We start from the raw sequence: 15,302 nt of genomic DNA on the forward strand, positions 1-15,302 counted from the left end.
CTGCAAAGTCACAGTTTTATTTTGTACACAGAGCAAATTAAAAAGATTAAAGAAAAGAATATTGACCATTTGGAAGACAAAACGGCAAAATTGCATTGTCTTTAAAGCGATTTTGAGCAATTCCCGATCAAGCTATATGGACATAGGACACTCTTCTACAAAGACATAATATGACGTGATTACTTTAGGTGCATGATTGGTAAGTATGGATGCCGCCATTATTTTAACACTGCAGTTCTCTAAGCCTATTTTAACATTGCAGTACACCAAGACTTGGAGATAAAGCAATTTGTCTGTAAACGATATATTTTAACAGTGGACATAGAGCATTTCACAAATTATGTGTTCGTTTTCTTGAGCAACTGAGGCTTTCAGGACAAACAAACTGGTACAAAAGAATCTCCCTTTTTTCTTAATGGAGACAGAGCACTTTAAGAAATCAAAATACGGTTTATAAAAATCTAAGGTGAGTTAGTTTCAGTGTCTTTAATTTTTAGAGCATACATCAAAATGTAATTCATCCATGGTGGGAATTGTGGGTTGCTGAAATTAAAATAAAAAACATGATCATTTTAATGCAGTTCACTACTCTGTACTCTGAGTTGAAAAGTGTCCATAGCTGTATTATAATGAAGGCCTTAGGAACTTGTTATTATGACAACAGTATCCATATGTGCCGCGCCATGAGAAAACCAACATAGTGGCTTTGCGACCAGCATGGATCCAGACCAGCCTGCGCATCCGCGCAGTCTGGCCAGGATCCATGCTGTTCGCTTTCAAAGCCTATTGGAATTAAAGATACTGTCAGCGAACAGCATGGATCCTGACCAGACTGCGCGGATGCGCAGGCTGGTCTGGATCCATGCTGGTCGCAAAGCCACTATGTTGGTTTTCTCATGGCACGGCTCAATTGTGTATATAACTTGTCTTATTCTTAACAGATAGATTATCATTAATTCTTTACTTTTTGATTTGAGAGCACTGGATGGCAAAAAGTGAAGGCTCCCCAAGTTAGAGGTAAAATAATCAAGCTGAATTTACAGCCACAATTGAACAATTCTGACATTCAGAAATACGTAAGCTGATTAATCAAGCTAAACTTAAAATGCCGCGTATAGAATTGAATAAATCTTATCATTCTGGAACTAGGGACCTATTTCATGGAATGTTTTGTAATATTTCAAACTCAACTTACGATATTGACAGATGTAGGGACGACGCACGTTTACGTTGTTGGCATTCACAAGAAAACGTCGCTGTAAGTCATCATGAGAACACAGCGAATCATCCCAGAGACCATTGTTCTGCAGCATTACACAGTCCTCGTGTTTATGCTGAAGATGATTGTTCTTCCTGTTTGGATTCCAATTTGAGTAGGTCAATCTGACTCCTGAATAACCAAACATTATAACCACTATGATATATTTACCGACTTCTTTTGTCGTTATGTATTTGTTATTTATTTGTTACTATACATAATTAACAATCTCTATTGATGATATTTTACATACTAACTAACACTAAAAATAGTTGCCAACCTGTGCGGATATCTGTTTGTTGATTTTTATCTACTGTCAGTATATTGTTTATAATTTCTTTGAGCAAAACAATCCCCTGTGCGATGATTGTATCAAATTAATATAATTTCAGAAATATACTATACAGTCATGTTCTTTCATGAGCATAATAGAAGCAAACAATATCACATGTGGTGGAATTTATTTAAGCTGTAATAATGTTTATCAAAATATATTTATCAATATATCTATATGACTCCCTTTATTATAAAGGACGAATTTACAAGCAGTTACATTGTATTTAATGTTCATGGTAGTTACTTTTCATTCCGGTAGTTTATGAACTTTGAATAGATTGTAGAGCGCGTAGATAGTGAGGTAGAAAAAGTATTCAGGTCTAACAGTACTACAAGGATTAGCGCGTGTAATGGCGAGGCATGTCTATGAAGACGAACATTTTGCTTTGGGTAGCCAGGGGTCAAAATTAATGCTGATTTTTGTTTAAATTTCAATGCGGTTGTATTTTTTATATCATAGGTAGAACAAAGCTAGATCATGTTGTATTTAGTAAAGGCAAGCTCGATTTGTGTGTGAATAGTTATACCAGGACAGACCAGTATGATTTTTTTGTAATTTTGCAATAACAAAATATATAAGACCCCATTTTTCTGTTCAGTTTATTTTGTACTCTGAAATAGATCTAGCTACGTACGTCAGCTCTATTTTATGTAAATATACTTGGAGTAATATCAAATGTGTGTAGGTCCATCATGTACATGTTGAAGTGAACAGACGTCAAATGATTTTAACATAATTCTGACTTAGTTGGGAATTGGTGCTGACCTTGTAATTTGTAAAACTATCTCCTTGTACTTGCATTTTATCTTGTTTGACGTTGTTTAATACTAGACTTTGGTTGAATAATTTTGTAAGAATTTTAAATGTTTAATTCGTCTATCGCAAACTGGTTTTCGGGATATGTATCTTTACAAACGCCTTGTATTTTATAAAACACTTTACAGCTGAACACAGTCTGTTATCATAATGGTAAAATGCTGAAACTGCTTCGGGAGGAAAATCCCAAATTAATTCAAAGACAATTTTACATGCAAACTCGCCTTCTGTTTATCTTGCTCTTTGACATTAATATGACTAACATGTATTTGCCTAGCACTCAAACTGGTATTGGACACCAAGACCCGTCTGCATAAAAAATATGAACTAAATGCAGTATCTGCATTGTTACCAGAGTCCCAAGCAAAATGTTCTTCTCTGTCAATGTCTTGTAAGCCAATCCATAAAAAGCGATGGTTTCCAACTTCACGGAGAAAATTCATAATAAAATTCTGGATGTCCTCGGTGTAGATTTCTAGAAGCTCCCCACCATGTCCAAGCCTATTCCAGCAGTCCGTCTCCGCATCGTACCAGTTCTAATAAAAATAATACTTCTTGAAATAAACTGTTTAATATACGAAGGAGTTTAGTACATATTATTCGCCGGTCCCTACTTTGTTCTGTACTTGACACATGTGTACTGGGCTAATAAGTAAACTTTCAAAATAAATATGTGAACACTAATTTCTTAAGTCATGTAATAAAACACTTACTGACCAGGAAGCCATTCAATAATTTAACTCGCGGTGGTTTAACACCCGGCTAAACTTTTGGACAAATGAGTCCTGCTGATATTGGAACAAACGTTGATCAAGCGGCAAAACGATTGGCGTGTTCTGTTTCCTTTTCAATATTAAAAACCACTAACAGTAGAGATAATATTTGAACAGTATCAATCCAACTTAAATGTATTTTATTTACTGAAAACAGAAAAAGGGTGTATATTAATAAGGGTATAGTCTGTTGCTTGGCCGAACTTTTATCTAATATATTATAAACATTTATAGAATATTCAGAATTGTACCTTAGAATTGTGGACAAGCTCGTAGCAATGACTTTTAAATTGTCTCAGCCATTTTGCGTCTTTTGACCTTATCAGGATGCCTGGGCATAAGTTTAAATTACCGTGAGCTGAAATACAGAAAGAGAAAATGATTTTTCAAAACAACTGACGGACTTATACATAATTCTGACTATTGAGATTTTACAAATCCATTACATCTGCGTTTGGTTACCGTTTGTCTGGTTGTGTAAACAATCATTTTTCGAAATAGTCCCTCATTTACTCTTACTGTTATCAATGTTTCATTATCATACTTAAGTTCTGTATGATTGTAAATATATAATATTGAGCAGATACAAAGTCTCTTACTAAGATGAGGTTTGTGTAGGAGGTGAATGGTGAATAGGTGTTGATGATTTCCATTGGTACGTAGCCAGTGCTGTGTGAAAATGATGTGGTGTTTCTTGGTGGTGTAAGGGCCAAAGTGCTGTGTGTGTTCCTGGGTGGAATTAAATAACCAGTCCGATGTAGTCGACCATCCTGAAGTTGTACATGTATGTTTTGTTCTGGCAGTCGTAGAATGTGTGCCAGAAGTTTTCTGTTTGGTTGTTCTTGTTGTTGTTGGTTTCGGCGTCGTAGTAGTAGTCATTGTTGTTGTCGGTTTCGGTGTCGAAGTTATGGTTGTCGGCTTCGGTGTCGTAGTTGTGGTAATTCGCTTTGGTTTCGTTGTGGTAGTGCTTGTCGTTGTCGGTTTTGGCGTCGTTGTGGTAGTGTTTGACGTTGACGGCTTTGGTGTTGTTGTGGTAGTGTTTGTCGTTGACGGCTTTAGTGTAGGTGTGGTAGTGCTTGTCGTTGACGGCTTTAGTGTAGTTTTGGTAGTGCTTGTCGTTGTCGGTTTCGATGTCGTTGTTGTGCTCGTGCTTGTCTGTTTTGTTGAGGTAAACACTAAATTTAGGATTGATGGATAGTGATAAATTTAGACATAATGCTAAAAATATGATTGGTTGAATATTGATATATTGGACAATTGCATACTACTGTAACATACTATCAATGAGGGAGTACCGGCTATGCATATACCCCCATAATTTAACATTATGTTTCGGTATCTTGCATTGTAATTTTATCTAGACTACGCAGACTATTAAAATTTAATTCATTGTAAGGAGAGGACAACCGTAGGCTGACATAGCTTTTTGTTAAATACCTTAACGTCTATTTTGTCAATATTCGCTGCATGTCATGCATTACTGAAATAAAAATATATTTAAACAAATTGATGATTAGATAGGCATTTATCACGCACACGACTTTATGTTGAACAGAATAACAATACAAAAACATTGAAAAATTGATAGGTACATGCTATGTTTATTCGTTTACCGTTAAAAAGCAACATCCACTTACATTTATCTTCCTCTGGGATACTCCCGGGACAGACTTGCATTTGCAGTCCACTGTCTGTCTTCACATACGCCGTCTTCAAGAGAGAAACATTATCTCAATGTTTATCATTTCTGAATTTCGGACGAACGCCACGTGCTAAGCATATTAGTCACAATATTTAAGTCTTCATGAACACATTTCATTTCGATAAAGGTACATTTGTTTGCTGTTTTTCTTTCTCTGTTTTTATGATATACAAACGGTAAGAGTGAAAGATTTCGCTATTTAAAGCAAAACTTCAAACGTATGTCGTTTAATCAATTTAGACAAATGAATAGGTATGTTTTCAACGACTGCATGTTTAAGTATTTAATACAATTCTTACTAAATGTTCAGTCATGTTTAAGTTTTTAATACGATTCTTACTAAATGTTCATTCATGATTGCAAACCATGTTTCTTCCAATTTGTTAGTAGATACAGCAGGTTTACAGTCGAATTCGTACATGTACCCGACCGGACTAGAGTTTTCAGATGGTGCGCCATGCATTTCAGTCTCCACACGGTAATTACACAAGCAGTTGTATTCGGCATATACATTCAAACTGAGAACACATAGTGTTATGCCAATAATGCTGAAGATTAGCCTTAAACAGAAACATTATATAGTTAGTCCTGACAATATTGGTTACCTGAAATACATACATGTAGTGTTATACCATTGGCCTGAAATGAAACCAAATTATGATATACGTTACCTATAATGCTGGAAAGTACCCTTAAATAGAATAATATCATGCAGTGCAGAAGACAAGGCTGGACTACAAAAAATGTTAAAACAGAGTGTAATACGATGATGACAACTGGCCTAAAAAGTAATCACCACAAAGTGAAATTACTGATAATGCTAAGAACTGACCTGAAATCGTGTCGGCACAAAGTGGAATTACTAATAATGCTAAGCACCGACCTGAAATTGAGTCACTACAAATTACAATTACCGGTAATACTAACGATTAGTCTGATAGAGTGTCAAACAGTGCGATTGCCAGTACTGCTTAAGACTGGCCTGAAACTGAGTCATCGTTAAGCGCATTTATTGATGAAAAACGAACATGAAAGAGAGTCATCATATAGCGTTACTGTTGGTCTTGCCAAAAACTGTCCTCAAACATATCATCACAAAATGTAGTTACTGATAATACCGAAGGATGATATAAATTAGAATCACTCCAAAATGCAACTATTGATAATGCTAAAGATTGGCATAAAGTAGAGTCACCTCAAAGTGCAGTTGCTGATAATGCTAAAGATTGGCAATATAATAGCGTCAACACAAGGTTTACTTGCTGATAATGCTATGGATTTGTCTGAATTAGAATCACCACGAACGTAAGTTACTGGTAAAGCTAAAGATTTACATAAAATACAGTCAACACAAAATGCAGTTACTGACGATACTGGCGACCGACCTAACATAGAATCACCACAAAGTGTAGTTACTGATAATACTAAACACTGGCATGAAATAGAATTAGCACAGAGTGTAGTTAGTGATAATGCTAAACACTGACATGAAATAGTCAACATAAAGTGTAGTTACTGATAATGCTGAACACTGTCATAAAATAGAGTCAACACAAAGTGTAGTTACTGATAATGCTAAACACTGGCATGAAATAGAGTCTACACAAAGTGTAGTTACTGATACTTCAAAACCCTGACATAAAATAGAGTCAACACAAAGTGTAGTTACTGATAATGCTAAACCCTGACAAAAAATAGAGTGTAGTTACTGATAATGCTAAAACAAATCAAGGATAAATATCAAACAGAGAATGCGCCGTTCCAAGAACGCACCACCACAAATGTTAACCCAGCACGCGGACGCGCACACGAACAAAATACACACACTCCTACATAAAGCAAACACACTAACACACACTCTCACACAAAGCAGACACACTAAGACAGAACGAACAAACAAAGGAATACAGTGGGGCCCGCCTTGGAACGGTCAGTGGCAAAACCACCACTGGGGAGCTTAAACCGGTTTATGGTACGCACCCAACCTCAGTCTTACCCCCACCATGTTCCAAAGACACCTGACAGTGTATATAAAAGTAATCCCCGCCAGGTGAATCTCTAACACACGTAGTGGAAACAAAAAGGCATGGCATGTAAAACACAAAAATGCTCCTGTATAATTATATAAAAAGCAAACCTTTAGAACCATAAACGTATGTACTCAATGCCTTTGCAGAAGACACAGCATTGGGAAAAACACTCTTAAGGGCCCGACGAAACAGGCCAGAAGACAGATATCAAAACAGTTCAGTCCTGGTGAGATTTAAAAAATGCTTATCATAGAGTCCTCTCCCTCTTCCGTCAGACACAATCGAAGAGGGAAGCGTATTGTCCAACTGTAAACGGGTTGAACACTAAACATGCGGTATGTCTCAAAACAGTAAGGTCGTAACCACTTTTATAATTTTACCAAATACAGTTGGAAAATTACCATGACCCAAGATCTTAAGAAGTTTGTAAACCACATCCCCATAAAAACGGGTTTTGAAATACCTTCTCGCAAAAACTTGCATGAAATAGAGTACAAGTACAAAGTACAATTACTGATAGTGCTAAAGACTGGCGACCGACCTGACATAGAATCACGACAAAGTGTAGTTACTGATAATGCTAAAGGCTGTATGAAATAGAGTCAACACAAAGTGCAGTTACTGATAATGCTCAACACTGGCATGAAATAGATTCAACACAAAGTGTAGGTACTGATACTGCTAAAGACTGGCGGCATGAAATAGAGTTTCCACAAAATTCAATGACTGATAATGTTAATGCATGGAACCACAAAGTGGTTAATGATAATGATAATGATAAAAATTGGCATGAACTAGAGTCATTTTACTGTGTAAGTGCCAGTGTTAGCGTCACCACAAAGTGAATATGCTATAAGATAGAAGGTATTAAATGCCCCCGCTACTATTTTCTCTGTGTAACTTACAATTTATAACATATTGTATCAGCATTTCTAGCACCTCACCTGCTGCGAGACTACCTTGTCTTGAAGGCAAACATAAAATATCAAAAAGAAAACAATATAGGGTTGACAATAACGCGATGAAACCATGGCCACGTGAGACACGTGATGAAAATGCTAATATTCAGAAAATACCGACTTTCACTTTCACTTTACCAAACAGCTTCGACTCAACTTTTGAAGTATATAACGTAGCTTAAAATCACTCGCAGGCATTCCTCTTTACAAATATGCATAAATAAAGCTTATATCTACCATGAAAGTGGCATTTATTGGGCGGGAACATTGCACTATATATTGATATGGACTACATTCGACCACGGAGGCATATCCGGCGAATTACTGCCTTCATGCCAATAATTCTAAAGACTGACCTGACACACGCACCATATAGTGTAATTGTTAGCAGGGAATTTATCCACGGCGCGAAGCGCCGGGGATGAAAATCCTCGAGACGGTAACGTCCGTATATAGTTATTCGTCTTTGTTGTCTGCATATACTGAGGCAATTCTTTCGATGTTTTCCTGTTCCGGTTTATGTACACACCGCAGACTGGTTGTCTGCATGAACATCCGAGCACCCCGAATCAGTCACAGAAATTCATAAATCGCGCCAACATGATTCTTTTACATCTTTTCGTAATGAAAACTGTACATACAACTGAAAATACACTTTTAAAACAGAGCGAGAACGCTGTGAATGACTTCACCGTTACGGCTTCTCGTAAATTTTGCAAAGTATGATATTCGCTGTAAGAGGTATGATGACACTAATTGTAAACTTCACTGTTTGGAGCGAAGTTTCACTTCCTTTTGAGTGTTGAATATTTCTTTGTAAGTGGCTATAAAAAAGATAAATCCCCATGCTAGGCGGTGCCTTAATTCATATTATAGTCAGCATATAGTGTAATAGCTAAAGCAATTAAGCCTCAGAGGTGTTATATGCTGTCACAGATCTCTGATCTGAAATGAGTCCCATATTGATACCTAACCAGAAATCGTGTCAGAAATCTGTCACGCTATAATGTCATCAAATCAAATGCCACAGACTCACCTTTTACTTTAATATATATTTAATCCAGCTTTCGTTTGATCCTACATAAAATGAACCACGCAACACCAGTTGAAAACGAATTATACACAAAAGTTTCAAATCGGTTCTTCTGTCTGCAATGTTTTGCTCACCACACAGTTGTCGCATGACAGAGGTACTCAACACTAGCGTTAAAGAATTGTTAATTATGGAAATATTTGTGAATTTAAACTTTCTACGGTATGTTTTTATGACCTTTGTTAAATGCTTATATTTATAAGCCAATTTAATTCATTCAATGAAAAAATGCTGATCCTGATATTCAAAATTAACCAAGTGCTAGGAACGTCTCACGACGTCGTCAGTTCCTCACGAGAGTCAGTGCGCAGATGTTGCGTTGCGGTTCGACCTGGTTAAGTAAACGAATAGGGTTACGTCATAACTTAATAGACGCGGACATCAGAATACGTTACGTTATGGTCGCCAGAACTAATAGTGTAACTGTTGCTATTGCTGAAGACTGGCCTAACATTGAGTTACCACAAAGCGCAGTTACTATGTAATTATGCTGCGGATTTGCCTGCAATGATGCTTTAAATTGGTAGAAAATATAAGATGCCAGTCTAATAAGGAATCACCACAGAGTGTATTATCATTAGTGCTTAAAGTCGACCTAAAATAGAATGATTGCTCAGTGTAATACAAAAGGTATTTATGGTTATCATGAAATAACATTGCCACATAGTGTAAAACAAAACAAATGGAAATTTGTCTGAAATAGAATCGCCATATAATTAAATACTACTAAACACCAAACTACTAGAATGTCGGTCTTAAATTCAGATATGTCTTCCGTGATTTTGTTCCTGTACCATTCACTTGAATACTAATATATTACATAACCCTTTGCTTCTGTTCAAAATACCCTGGCCAATGTCAGTACTTAACGTGAATACGCAGTTTCATACTATTGTTACATATAATGAAACCTGACACGCCAATCTGTTCGTATATTTTATATGCTAAATAATAAGAAGTGGACGTCATTTACGCCATTTGAACATTTGGATATAACGTGTTTGTCATACCTCAATACATAAGAAAAGCTTGCAACCAAGAACGCACTCTTTCGGTAGTTATCACGTTTAGGCTAAGAACAAGTCAATAAAATACCAATACCAATTCGTGACCATAAAGTCCTGGAATACTATGCAACAGTGCAGCGGCACGTATTTGAAAGAGTGACATAAAAGGACAGTCACTATGGATATTACCAGGCAAAAACGGCGTATGCAAAACAGGAAGCAGAAATATGTTGGGAGATCTTGGAACAATCATTCTTCAGCCCATTTCATTCGTGTTTGAAAGGTAATGAAAAACCATATAAATTCAAAGCTAATAATATGAAAGATAAAACAAAGATTCTCAAAAATGTATCAAATTTTACAAAGGAACATGGAGATTACCAAAAATGTAAACATAACCTCACAATACACTTTACAAAGCTAGCCGAGATGCACTAAGTCTTGGTTTGCTCCTGATTTCCAGATTTGGCTATTGTTGTCAGTTCACATGTAAAGGCATATACATCAGTATGCACATTATGATTATATATTTTCTAACATAGAAAAGATCGTATTTTAAACTTTTATATGACAGAAGTGAATACATTTGTATGCATACTAACATGTTTTACTCCATGTAGAAATGAAATATCAGGTTATCTTATCACGTTGTCCAACACTTCACAAAACTATAGCTATTTGTAGCACAGGTCAAATTGTAGAAATTGTACATATTCCGATGTAATCGAGTCATGCTTAACTTACTAGCCAAACAAAGCCTCTCTATTCATAAACAATCAATCTGAATATTTAAATGCGTATAATTATGAAATTCTTTAAAATGCTGGGCCTATTCGTTTCAACCAACCCGGGACCCGCCGGTCACTTGAATGTCGAGAAAAATTGCCCGCCGGTTTATGAATGAACAAACGATCACATGAGCTGCAAGTAAAAAGTAACAACTTTTCTACTTTTTTACGCTTTCCATGTGTGGCATATTCCTTGTGGCTGGTATTAACGCAAGGTTTCAGAAATCTGCATTTTGAAGCCCAACGATTTCGGTTTGTTTGGCAATATGTATCTATCATTATGCTACAGATAATTATAAGGCATAAATTAATGTAAGGTTTCTACATTTTAATCAGATACACTTGTATATTTTATTACTGGCTTTTCTTAGATCTTAAAAGTAAAAAGAAGTATAAATTGAGCTACAAACATAAAATATATACATATACAAAAACATATTAAGTGACCTATGTTAAAATTCTGCTCTACGCAGTGATATGAAAAGGTAAATGTATGGGTCAGTTTGCGGAAGGTTGTACAAAGAAATGGGTTTTAGCAGGCTATTGAAAGCGGCCAGCTTCCCTAATTCTGACGGGATGGGAGTTCCAAAGCTTAGGAGCATTGAACGAAGAGTTATAATTGCTATACATCACGGTTTTAGTCTTTTGATCTTAGTATTCTGACCGGTCTATACACTTCTATCATATCCCTTATATAAGAAATGGATTGATTGTGTGGAGCCCTAAAGGTGTGGGTCAGAACCTTGTACTGTATCCTGTATTTCACTGGAGCTCTTCAGTACCGGTGTAATATGATTGTGACGGGCTGTCTTAGTGATGACCTGAGCTACTGTGTTCTGGATATGATGCACTTTGCCAAGTGTGCTGATTGAAATACCACTAAACAAGGCATTACAGTAGTCTCACTTCGAGGTAAACAGGCAGTTGATAATGGTCGGAGTGGCATCACTGGTAAGGTACCATCTGATGTGACGAATTCCGTGTAATTGTGCATATCAACCCGGCACACAGAGTTGATCTGCAGTTTCATATCCATACTGTTGTTTAAAACTGCACCAAGATTCCTTACACGTTTCGTTGATTTATCACAGTCACCAGCCTTCAGTGAGACGTCCTTAGTGAACTTTGAGTTACGCTTTGATAAGAATAACATTACCTCTTTGTTATCACCATTGAGCTTCAGCATGTTGCGATGCATCCTGAAGACAATTGCAGCCAGGAAACTCTCGATGTGGCGCAAAGCCTCGCTTCTAGCCAAAGCTTCCATCGGCTTAAAGGACAGGTATAATTCAGAGTCATCGGCTGGCAAATGATGAAACTGTCCATAACGTTTGTATACGGCACCATGATATAGTGCTTTGATTCTTCTCACTAATGACAGTTGAGAATATTATGTATTCTTCCCAATTAAATGTCAGTAGACTTACACAGATGAACAAGGTTTCGCCGTGCCCTTAGCGGTGTTTCTGTTGTTGTCCTGCATTGCTATGTGGTCTTAAATAAATATTAGTCTTTTACACAGCCGTACAAGTACTTTTGTAGGGTTTCGTTTCTGGGCGGCTGCGTTCTTTGAACGAAAGTATTCCTTCTGGATATTCGTCCTTTCTTATATATTGTATATAATCTTTGTCTGCCAACGTGAAATAGCAATATTCTGAATTTTGTCGGGTTTTTATGGATAAAATTGAAATTGAAGTTCCGAAATTATGCATAAAGATGTGACATCTCATTTACCTTAATGTGCACATATCAGCTTAGGGTACATTTGGCCAGGCTCAAAACTCTAGGTCAAATTAAACAGTTTACAATTCAAATGTGTTTTAATGTGAACTTCGATGGGTCTTTTTTTCATTTCACATGATTTTTATAAAAATTATGTTTTTTGTATTTCAAACTGATTATTTGTAAAAACCCTTTTTTCTGGAGATCTACTGTACAAAAGCTGTTCAACTTTTAATTGAACGCAAGGAAATTGATGTTTTTGAAGGACTGGCATGCAGAGAATTTCGAAGTTGGTGCATTGCTCTGTTTTGTTCATTTCAATATCGTATAGATACATGTACTTTGATTCGAAAAATTCCAATTTTCCAAGCTTGCACGAGCGAAAAACGGGGATATAATTATTAGAGCAAAACTTTAAACGACTTTTTACTACGGCAACGCATACAGTTCTTTAGTCAATCGCTCTTGTTATTGCAAAAGTGAGCTACCGACATAATGAAGTTGGGAAGTTCTCTCGTAGCAACAAACGTTGGCAGAGTATTGGAAAATGTAAAAGCGGATTTTGAACCTATCAGCGTAGGCAGTTTTACTTCAAAAAGGTTTACAACGATCCTGCGAAACTGAAGATGTGTGATTCTTTTGCTGAAAGATATATTGTCTGGGTTGTAGTCTCATTTCAAGGCAATACTGAGATTTCTATTGTCAAAACGTGAACCAAAGCGAACTAAAATACAGAGAAGGTTTTAACGCTTTTGGACGATTAGGGACTGTTGTCAGTAGATTTTTCTAACTACATTTTGTATTTGGTTTTCCATCAAGACTGAGCATAAACAGACATAGGCTATCTTAAAACGAAGAAAAGCAATTTCATAGCACCCGAGTATTGTTTGTTTTGTGTTTAGTTTAGTTTTTTAACAGCATTTCAGCTATATAACGGCGGACATTTAACCTAAAAGTGTTACTGGAATCTGTACCAGTACAAACCTGTTCTGCGCTAGTATCTGCCAACCTCTCTACATGAATCAGAGGTGTGGAGGACGAAACATTTCAGACATTTTGTTTTATCAAATCGTCACGAGAGACATAGGCTTCGCCCGAGGATCGAAAGCACGATCCCGCTTTCCATACATGCACTTTCCCTATTGATTTTAGAGGGACAGGTTCCCAGGGAATGAATTCAAAAGTTTCTGTATGCAGCCCCAAGGGCTTTTGATATCTAGTGAATCCTTAGACGACTGCATGAGTTTATTAGCTCACCTGAGCAATGCTCAGGTGAGTTTTTGTTATCGTTCAATGTCCGGCGTCCGTCTGTCTTCTGGCGTTTATCGTCTGTCGTCTGTTTGTCAACATTTAGCTTGTGTATGCGATAGAGGCTGTATTTTTCAACTGAATTTCATGAAATTTTGTCAGAATGATTACCTTGATGAAATTTAGGCCAGATTAGAAAATGGGTTATCTGGGTCAAAAACTAGGTCACTAGTTTAAATCAAAGAAAAACCTTGTGTATGCGATAGAGGCTGTATCTTTCAACTGATCTTCGTAAATTTTGGTCAGAATAATTATCTTGATAAAATCTAGGCCAACTTTGAAAATGGGTCATCTGGGGTCAAAAACTAGGTCACTAGGTCAAATAAAAGAAAAACCTTGTGTATGCGATAAAAACTGTATTGTTCAACTGATCTTCATGAAATTTGGTCAGAATAATTGCCTTGATGAAATCTAGGATGTTTGAATTTGGATTATCTGGAATCAAAAACTAGGTCAAATCAAAGAAAAACCTTGTGTATGCGATAGAGGCTGTATTTTTCAATAGATCTTCGTGAAATTTAATCAGAATGATTGGCTTGATGAAATCTAGGTCGAGTTTGAATATGGGTCATCTGGGGGTCAAAAAGTAGGTCACTAGGCCAATTCAAAGAAAAACCTTGTGTATGCGATAAAAGCTGTATTTTTCAATTGATCTTCATGAAATTTAATCAGAATGATTGATTTGATGAAATCTATGTAGAGTTCGAATATGGATCATCTGGGGTCAAAACCTAGGTCACTAGGTCATATCAAAGAAAATACTTGTTTAAACTCGAGATCACAATTTTGGTCCAATCCTAATGAAAATTGGCCAGAATATTTGTTTCCATGAAATCACTAGGTCAAACATGTTTACAAATTACACTGTTATGTTGTATTTCTCAGGTGAGCGACCTAGGGCCATCTTGGCCCTCTTGTTATAGACAACTTTTATTCTACTCAAAGCGTTTTAGGCTGATTCATTACCGTTATGGATCTCCATTTGAACCCTTGTTTCATCACAATACAGGTCACTGAACATATATGTATGTTTGTATTCTGTTCAATTGTACGTGGAGTATATTTCGTATAATGATACCATATGAAAAATGCAATAAACATTGAATTACACTTTGATAACCAAAGAGGGACTTGATTCCTAAGATGTCCCTACGTTTCCTACAAATTGCTGACTTACATGAAGTCTATCTGTGGACTACGTTAAAGTTGATGATTTTATCGGTAATTTAAGGTAACGGACCCGTATTGACAGTCAGTAATATCCGTTCATATAAGTATTCTCCACGTGTGATTTCAGCAATATCCGTTCGTATACGTACTCTCTACGTGTAATTTCAGCAATATCCGTTCGTATACATACACTCCACGTGTAATTTCACCAATATCCGTTCGTATACATACACTCCACGTGTAATTTCAGCAATATCCGTTCGTATACATACACTCCACGTGTAATTTCAGCAATATCCGTTCGTATACGTATTCTCTACGTGTAATTTCAGCAATATC

At 36.5% G+C, this 15,302-nt stretch overlaps 1 protein-coding gene across 1 annotated transcript; it reads right to left on the bottom strand.

The window, feature by feature from the left end:
• Positions 1-471: 471 nt before the first annotated feature.
• LOC123527918 (aggrecan core protein-like) lies at positions 472-10,827 on the bottom strand. The gene is made up of 8 exons (XM_053522670.1): positions 10,578-10,827; positions 5,227-5,446; positions 4,822-4,894; positions 3,784-4,359; positions 3,436-3,542; positions 2,764-2,947; positions 1,196-1,390; positions 472-543 (listed from the first exon to the last, which is right to left on the bottom strand). Coding segments are annotated over exons 1-8 (1,383 nt in total). The 5' UTR covers positions 10,580-10,827; the 3' UTR covers positions 472-517.
• Between the last annotated feature and the right edge of the window lie 4,475 nt (positions 10,828-15,302).

Source organism: Mercenaria mercenaria, chromosome 14 (genome assembly GCF_021730395.1).
Source record: "Mercenaria mercenaria strain notata chromosome 14, MADL_Memer_1, whole genome shotgun sequence".
Taxonomy (NCBI): Eukaryota; Metazoa; Mollusca; class Bivalvia; order Venerida; family Veneridae; genus Mercenaria; species Mercenaria mercenaria.